This window comes from Glycine max, chromosome 4 (genome assembly GCF_000004515.6).
Source record: "Glycine max cultivar Williams 82 chromosome 4, Glycine_max_v4.0, whole genome shotgun sequence".
In the NCBI taxonomy this organism is placed as follows: domain Eukaryota; kingdom Viridiplantae; phylum Streptophyta; class Magnoliopsida; order Fabales; family Fabaceae; genus Glycine; species Glycine max.
The window spans coordinates 22735080-22744001 of record NC_016091.4 but is presented as its reverse complement, the minus strand read 5'-3'; the positions used below and the strand labels follow the sequence as shown (position 1 = coordinate 22744001).

Below are 8922 nucleotides of genomic sequence, written 5' to 3'. Positions count from 1 at the left end.
CAAGAAGAACAAAATGTGCAACTCAACGCAAAAGAACCACACTTTCAATTGCATTTCTCTCTCTTTCTTACAATTTCCACTTTTCGGTAAGATTTTTCTCTTCTTTTCTCAGGAAAACCGCGGGATTTGTGTTCTGTGTGACGCGATTCCATGATTTCCACCTATTTTGTCGATCTGAAATTGCGATTTTTTGTTCTTCGTTTTTGTTTTGTTAGGGTTTTCAATTCGAGATTCGTTGTTCCAATGAGCGATCACTTGGTGGTGTTCGTTGACTGTCTTGCACGCCCTGTCCCTGTTGATCCAGTGGCGCAGACGACCCAGGTGCCTTTCGAACCATCTCCACCTCCGGCCGTCGTGGATGCTGACGCCGCTGGGAGCTCCGACACCTCACCGTCGGAGGATTGCGACGACGAGGGCGACGACGAGGAGGAGCAGCTGATCCAGATGGCAGAGTGTCATATCTGCCAGGAGGAGGATGGCGTTTCCAACTTGGAGACACCCTGCGCCTGTAGCGGCAGTCTTAAGGTATCAAAATTTTGTGTCTTTGATGATTTTAATTTGTTAAAAAATTTATGAGGTTTGGTTTTGTCAGGTATTTGTTAGTTATGATGATGATTTCTGCGTTTTGGATTTGTAAATTATGTCTTGTTTGAAATGATCGGTCAATGTGGAAATTTGTTTCTTTAAGGGGTAGGTGGGGGGATTTTTTATTTTGTGTGTGTGTGGTATTTAATTTTTTTATTTATGTTCATATTGTTTGTGTTGATGGTAGTTTACTAAACCGGCAAATGCTTTTGCTTGGATAGAAGGTTTTGAGTTTTGTGACTTTGTTGTGTGTGTATGCACTGTTCTGATTTCTAGATGCTGCCATGATCAAAATGTGTTTAACAAATTTTTTGTATATGTTTTTTGCATACTTAGTGTATGTTTGGATTAAAGTTTGCAAACTTGAGTTTGAATGAGTTTCATTTTGCAAACTGACTTTCAAGGCAAAATTGAAGCTTTTTCAGTTTGACTTTTTGAGGAGGGGTCCTAACCGAAAACCAAGCATGCGCTTAATATAATTATATTACTGGGTTTACGAATTAGTTTAATTAAGAAATGACAGCTAAAAGTTCTGATGAGAATCTTCTTCTTGTTACAAAATTGAACTGGTAAATGCATTAATAATATGCGTTGGTTAGCTTTAGACAAAGGGGTGAAAAAGAAGGGTGGAAGAATGTTGTTGTTTGTGTCATGTTGTTTTTCATTTCTTTCATCTTTATTTTGGTATTCTTAATTCTTGGACTGTTGTTGGCGTTTGGTTTTATGCAGTATGCTCACAGAAAGTGTGTCCAACATTGGTGTGATGAGAAAGGAGACATAACTTGTGAGATATGTCATCATGTATGCTTTTTGCACAATAGTTTTCATATTCCGGTACTTTTTGGTTATTGTAAGGTTATGAGGATAGGAAATTATATAAGTGTTTATTTTGTAAGTGTCTAACTTTATTGGTTTATAATTTGGCGCATCAGAGTCTTGGATGCCCGGGTATAGCTAGGGTGTACCTAGATGGGGACTGGGAAGGCAGTGGCTCCCCAAAATGGTTGTTTGTTTTTTTCCCTTCTATATTAACACTCCCACATTTAATGATTATCGTTCTGCCCCTGGGTATAGGGACAGATTGTAGACCTATCCGTGTTCTTGATTAACTGCTCTCTATGGGAAAATGGTTATGACTGAAATTTCCCTTAGACATTTGATGTAGTATAGAAACAAAGTAAAAGATAACCAGGACAACTACTTTGCAATTTTTTTCCCCCAAGCTAATAGCCAAAATCCAAAGAAAATAGTTGTACCGATGTTGTTAGTGACAATTAACATCGGTTATTTAAAAAATCGATGTTGATAGTGATAGTAAACATCGGTTTTTTAAAAAACTTATGTTGATATGTAGATTTATAACTTTCTTTTTTCATAATTCTTATCATCTAACATCGACTATTTAAATAACCGATGTTGTATTTATTAGTAACATCGGTTTTGAAAAATGATGTTAACGATATTACTTTCAACATCAGTACTTTCAACATCGGTTAATAACCGATGTTGAAAGTCTTAAATAACCGATATAAAAACCTTATTTTCTAGTAGTGTACTTTCCTTTACCGCTTTGATTTATTGCTACCATTTATAGTTTTCAACCTTTGTCTTTCACGAAAATCCTATCTTCTCCTTTCTTCTTCATTCACCTACACCAAGCTCTTTACGAAGTGGTTTGGGAGCCCATAATCAAGAAGCAAATTCCCCTTCTTAGTACAAATTGTTTGATTATTTTGGAATCTTGTTGAGATAAGACTAGCCAAAACGTATTTCGACTGACTTTGAATTTTTCAACAACACTTTGTTTCCCCTAAAAAAACAACTAAAACTTATATATCCTTTGTTGTATATAGATAGTGTATAATTTTACTAACTTTTATGAGTAAACAAACCAATTCTCTTGTAAGGTAAGTGTGATTAATGATAATTAATCATGCTTAATTTATTGGAGTTTTGAAGCAGTTATGATACTCTAGAATAAAATATTATTGCTTTACTACGTGTTACATACACACGAGGAGCAATTATGAAGCAAATATACTTAGCACTAACCCAAACAACTAGGAAATTATCACTTTACTCCTAATGTTTCTTAAGTTAGATAATAAGTCAACTAAACACACTAATCCTTATTTAAAAATAAATTGAAGACATGGTTCTTTCCTTACACCACTGATAATGACAACTCTACAAGCTCAAATTATGTCAAAGTTCAAAAGCACATGGAGTCTAAGTCCTTTTCTTGCACATAACTCAGCTTCGTTAGCAAGTATCCTCTAAAAAAAGAAACTTAAAGGGTAAGTTAGAATATATTATTGAGCACTCTGAAGGCTCTAAGAATGGGTCAAAATCTTCTACTCAAACATCCCTTTCGCATATCTTGCATGGCTTGTCCTTACTTGATGTGTAATAAATCCTTCATACTTATGCCTGATGGTGCGTAAAAATAGTACTCACACAAGGACAAACTTACCCTAGGCAATAGTAATAGTGGACTAAAAGTCTGGATATCAAAACTTAGAGACCAATTGTATTCCTAAAATAATCAAAATTATTAAACTAAACAGTCGAGATAATTCAAAGAAGATTGAAGTATTTTTGGGGTTTTTGATTTTAAGAGAAAACAAATAAAGTATCACAAAAGAGATATTTAAATGATATTAAAAGTGATCGGGGATTATGATTCACTAGTACCAATTTCCCCCCAATGTCAATTCTCATGAAATTACTCTTACAGTTAATTACCAATTCCCAAAGTCAGCCAACGCTTATGATCAAGGTCAAAGGATGCTATTTGCCTTAAATCAATACTCCAATGATCATAGATATATTAGTTTAAGTCAAAGGATATAATCAATTTCAGGGATGATCAATTAAGGATTAATTAATCTATCAGAGATTACCCAACTAGTTTGATCATGTAATTTGGTATAAAATATTCTCTACCTAGGTTTACCAAACATGTGCATATGATCACCACAATACGTTCGATTAAGCATAAGAATGATTAATTCCCAAATAAATATAGAAATAAGAGAATTGATTAACACAAAACACTGAGAAATTTCATTAATAATAGATAAAGGAGTACAATTGGATAGTTACATCATAACCCCTAGACTAGGGTGACTAGCCGCTCATGATCAAAGCACAACTAGAAAGCCTATATGAAATTAGCATAGACATGCCAACAAGGGAAGAATGATGATCACAACCCATCCTTATGGTGTTTCCTACGCTTCACAACCCTTAAAATTGCTTTCTAATTCATAAAATTTGGAAAAAATCCATTTATAGACTCTAACCCCCTTTATTTATAGCTTCCTAAGAATAATAACTTGTATGAGGTGCACTACGGCCATGCTAAAATCCACCACGACCGTGGTAAAAAATTGTGACGCTAAAGCTTTGAGATGTTGTGGAATGACTATAGTCATCATAGTGCGGACTACGACCATAATGAATTCACCACAACCATCGTTGGAAGGCTGACACTGTTTATAAGGGGAGTCATCATATTACCCTGGTTGTACTGCTTGTGGAAGCAAAGCTTCATGATGAATCAACAATGATTCAAAGGTGTTTTGATGATAACAATGATGACAACAAAAGATGATGACAAAAGTGATGAACAAAAAGCTCAAGTGAATCAAAGAACATCCATCTCAAGAGAATCAAGAACAAGTCAAGAGTTCAAGAATCAAGAAGAATTCAAGACTCAAGAAGAAAGCCTACAATCAAGAATCAAGAATCAAGATTCAAGATCTCAAGAATCAAGATCAAGATTCAAGACTCAAAATTCAAGAATGAAAAAAAGACTCAATCAAGATAAGTATTAAAAAGTTTTTTCAAAACTTTGAATAGCACATGAGTTTTTGACAAAACCTTTACCAAAGAGTTTTTACTCTCTGGTAATCGATTACCATATTGTTGTAATCGATTACCAGTAGCAAAATAAGTTTGAAAATGTTTTCAAACTGAATTTACAACGTTCCAAATATTTTCAAAAGGCTGTAATCGATTACAATGTTTTGGTAATAGATTACCAGTGTCCTTAAACGTTGAAATTCAAATTTAAATGTGAAGAGTCACATTGTTTCACTCAAAAGCTTTGTGTAATCGGTTACACATATTTGGTAATCGATTACCAGTGTTTGTTTTTGAAAAATCTAAAGATGTAACTCTTCAAAAAGGTTTTGACTTTTTCAAATGGGTTTTAAGTTTTTCTAAAAGTTATAACTCTTCTGAATGGTCTTCTTGATCAGACATGAAGAGTCTATAAAAGCAAGGCTTTGTTTTGCATTTTGAATCAATCATTTTTCCAATCTTTCTAACAAACTCATACAATCTTTTACAAGCCTTGAATCTCTTGAAATCTCTTTGAACTTCTTCTTCTTCTTTGTACCAAAAGCTTTCTGAAGTTTTCTGGTTTTCCAAACCTTGAAAACTTGTGCTATTCATCCTTTTCATTCTCTTCTCTCTTTGCCAAAAAGAATTCGCCAAAGACTAACCGCCTGAATTCTTTTTGTGTCTCTCTTCTCTCTTTTCCAAAAGAAGGAAGGACTAACTGCCTAAATTCTTTTGTGTCTCCTTTCTCCCTTGTCAAAGAATTCAAAACGACACAGTTTGAGAATTCTTTTGATTCTTCCCATTCCCTAATACAAAAGCGTTGAAAGGTTTAACCGCCTGAGAATTCTTTTGTATCCCCATTCACAAAGTATCAAAGGTGTAACAGCCTGAGATCTTTGTCTTAACACATTGGAGGGTACATCCTTTATGGTACAAGTAGAGGGTACATCTACTTGGGTTTGACTGAGAACAAGAGAGGGTACATCTCTTGTGGATCAGTTCTAGTGAAGGGTACATCCACTAGGTTCAAAGAGAACAAGGGAGGGTACATCCCTTGTGGATCTTTGCTTGTAAAAGGTTTTTTACAAGGTTGAAAGAAATCTCAAGGACCGCAGGTTGCTTGGGGACTGGAGGTAGGCACGGGTTTGTGCTGAACCAGTATAAAAATCCTTGTGTGTTTGTTTCCTTCTTCCCTACTCTTTTACTTTTCACTGTGCATTTAATTTCCGCTTTTACTTTCTGTTAAGTTTCTCTTCTACTCCTCTTTCTCTTAACAATTTAGTAAAAGCCTTAAAAGAGTAATTTTTAATTGGTAAAGTTCTAGAAATAATTAATTCAACCCCCCCCCCCCCTTCTTAATTATTCTGAGGCCACTCGATCCAACAAGTGGTATCAGAGCAGGTTTCTTGTAGGATGACCTCCTCAAATCCCTTGTTTCCTGAAGGAAATTCTATTCACAGACCACCCATTTTCAATGGTGAGGGTTACCATTATTGGAAAACCCGCATGCAAATATTCATTGAAGTCATAGATCTAAATATATGGGAAGCAATAGAATTAGGACCACATATACCCACAATAGTAGATGTAAGCACATGTACTTCAACCCAAAAACCTAGAGATCAGTGGATAGAAGAAGATAGGAGAAAAATCCCGTACGATCTCAAAGCCAAAAATATCATCACTTCAGCCCTAGGGATAGATGAGTACTTTAGAGTGTCAAATTGTACTAATGCCAAGGATATGTGGGATACTCTCCAGTTAACCCATGAAGGAACCACAGATGTAAAAAGGTCTAGAATAAATACCCTTACCCATGAATATGAATTATTTAGGATGAACCCAAATGAAAATATCCATAGTTTGCAAAAGAGATTTACACATATAGTAAACCATCTTGCATCCTTAGGAAAAAAATTTCCCAATGAAGATTTAATTAATAAAGTATTAAGATGTTTAAGTAGGGAATGGCAGCCCAAGGTAACTACTATTTCTGAAAGCAAAGATTTATCTTCCATGTCTCTTGCCACTTTGTTTGGTAAATTGCAGGAACACGAGATGGAACTTCAACGCCTCAATCAGAATGAAGAAAATGACAAAAAGAAGAGAAGCATAGCCCTTAAAGCCTCATCTTCAATACAAGAAGAAAACGAAGAAGAAGATTCAGATGATGAAGAAGATTTTTCTTTCTTTGTTAAGAAATTTCAGAAATTCATCATGAAAAGAAGAATTGACAGGCGTCAGAATTTCAATAATGGAAGAAAATCACAAGATGATTCTCAAGTCCTTAGGTGCTACAAATGTAATCAAATTGGTCACATCAAGGCCAACTGTCCATCAAATGAAGAATGACCGGAGAAAAGTGAAAAGAAAAGATTTGACGAAAGAAGAACTAAGAAAGCATACATTGCATGGGATGACAATGATTCATCCGATGGTTCAGAAAAGGAGATTAATCTTTTAACCAAAGATTATGAAAGTGACGAGAACATCTCTCAATGATGAAAAACAAGGAGAAAAAGAATGATTCTCAACTTTGAAGATATAGACACTTCAATCCTGAAAAAGATAATATCAAAATCATTATCTTATTAAAATTTTTTCTTAAAGTTGAAATTTTCATTCAAACAATTTGACTATGATGACTAACAATTCTTTATTTGTTTGTCTTTTGGATTGATTGAAATCATGAGTATATTTGCTTGATTGATTTCATTCTATTTGCATGAAATATTCATTCACTTATTCAAGTAAAATCATATTCTTCATACTTGTGTTGTAATTGTTCTTGATAAAATTGATTATCTTCATGTTTTGAATATTTTTGCATGACATGATATGTAAATTACATGATTGAAAATTAGTCATAAAGTATTTTCAAATATAGTATTTTCAAAAATAGTTTTCAAAACTTCTTCTCTCCTAGAAAGCCTTCTATTTTTTGTTTTCTGGCTAAAATAACCACTAGTAATCGATTACCATAATAGTGTAATCGATTACAAGCAATTATTTCTGGCAAAGTTGCTCTCTGGTAATCGATTACCATATTTGTGTAATCGATTACGACGCGTCCCTACACCTATATATTCAAATTTCAAATTCTGAAACTTGCAACCCTTCATTCTCTCGAAAACCCTCGCCCCCAATTTTTCTTCTAGCCATATCTCACTCATTTCTTGTCCAAATCACTCCCCACAAAGCCCAAACTTCATATTTTTTTCAATCTCTTTCATTTGAACCGATTGAAATCCCGAAAAAACTCTTCAAATGGCGGAACCATCGAAAAAGCAGAAAGGAACTTCGAGTCGGAGTTAGCGGCATTCCGGGTCACAGAAGCTCCAATTCCTCCCTCCATTCCCTCTGGGTCATTATTCTCATCAGAGGAACAGCATACACGGCACATAAACCTCTTTTCCTCTCGTTCCATTGTAGACCCAAAATTCATAGATATGGAGTTCTTCTCTAATGAGAATTTTGAATGCTTCCAAGCATTTGAAAACTCCAATCTTATTCCATTCATGTCTCTGAAATTACCTGTCTATTCTGAGTTAGTTAAAGCTTTTTATTCAAATTTAGAAATTCATGAAGATGTTCTAATGTCTGAAATCTATGGGATTAAGATGGTCATTGACCAATCCCTATTCTATGATTTAACAAAATTGCCTAGTGAAGGTGTGCCTTTTGAGGGTGCACTGATTGATGAATGGAAATTCGATTTCTCTATGCATGATGCCCGCCGGTTGGTTTGCACCAACCAAGCGGATATGACCGGAAGACTTCTTGCCAGTTCATTGGCTTTTGAAAGCCGCATCCTCCATTACCTTATAGTTCGCATTTTGCTTCCTAGATCTTCAAACCTTGCCCAGGTTTCTGAAGAAGATCTCATTGTCATGTGGGCCTTTCATAAAGGTTTACAAATTGATTGGTCACATCTTGTTAGATATTGCATGCATAAGGCATTGCGATTGAATGCCCCATTGCCTTATCCTCACCTTGTTACCCTCTTCCTTCAACATTTCAACATCCCTCTTGATTCAGAACCTTATGTTCCAATCAAGAGATCATTCCTTATAGGCGCTTCAGTCATAGCATCCTTTGGTTATATTAAGGAGCATGATGGATCATGGGTAAAGAAGGGTGCTAGAAATATTGGTGAAGAAGGACATGATGGAGAAGATTCATCTCTTCTTTCGAAGATTTTGGAAAGGTTTGATGGTCTTCAAACCTTTGTTGGTGAGAGGTTTGATACTTTGGAACTGCAAGTGGATATGCGCTTCAATGAAATGGAGTCAAGAATGACTAAGGTTGAAGAAGATGTATCTTACATCCGATCAAGCTTTGATCTTCCACCACCGCCGCCACCATCATCTTAGACTTATATCTTAATATTAGTACTTTGATATTCAGCCTTGTATTTTGGCTATATTATTATACTATTTGAACAATTTACTATTTCCCTTTTTGCATGGTATGTTTGAACAATTATTA

At 35.0% G+C, this 8922-nt stretch overlaps 1 protein-coding gene across 1 annotated transcript; it reads left to right on the top strand.

Annotated features, from left to right (window-relative positions):
• Positions 1-243: 243 nt before the first annotated feature.
• LOC106798519 (E3 ubiquitin-protein ligase MARCHF9) lies at positions 244-1725 on the top strand. Its single transcript, XM_014775115.1, has 3 exons — positions 244-525; positions 1315-1386; positions 1660-1725. The coding sequence occupies exons 1-3, from the start codon at positions 244-246 to the stop codon at positions 1723-1725; spliced, it is 420 nt and encodes a 139-aa protein (XP_014630601.1).
• The last annotated feature ends 7197 nt before the right edge of the window (positions 1726-8922 follow it).

Bases quoted from the DNA above. Each gene is read 5' to 3' on its own strand.
- LOC106798519 (XM_014775115.1), top strand. From the start codon at position 244: ATGAGCGATCACTTGGTGGTGTTCGTTGACTGTCTTGCACGCCCTGTC. The intron at 526-1,314 runs GTATCAAAATTT...GGTTTTATGCAG, and splicing joins CCTGTAGCGGCAGTCTTAAG to TATGCTCACAGAAAGTGTGT. The intron at 1,387-1,659 runs GTATGCTTTTTG...CCCTGGGTATAG, and splicing joins CTTGTGAGATATGTCATCAT to GGACAGATTGTAGACCTATC.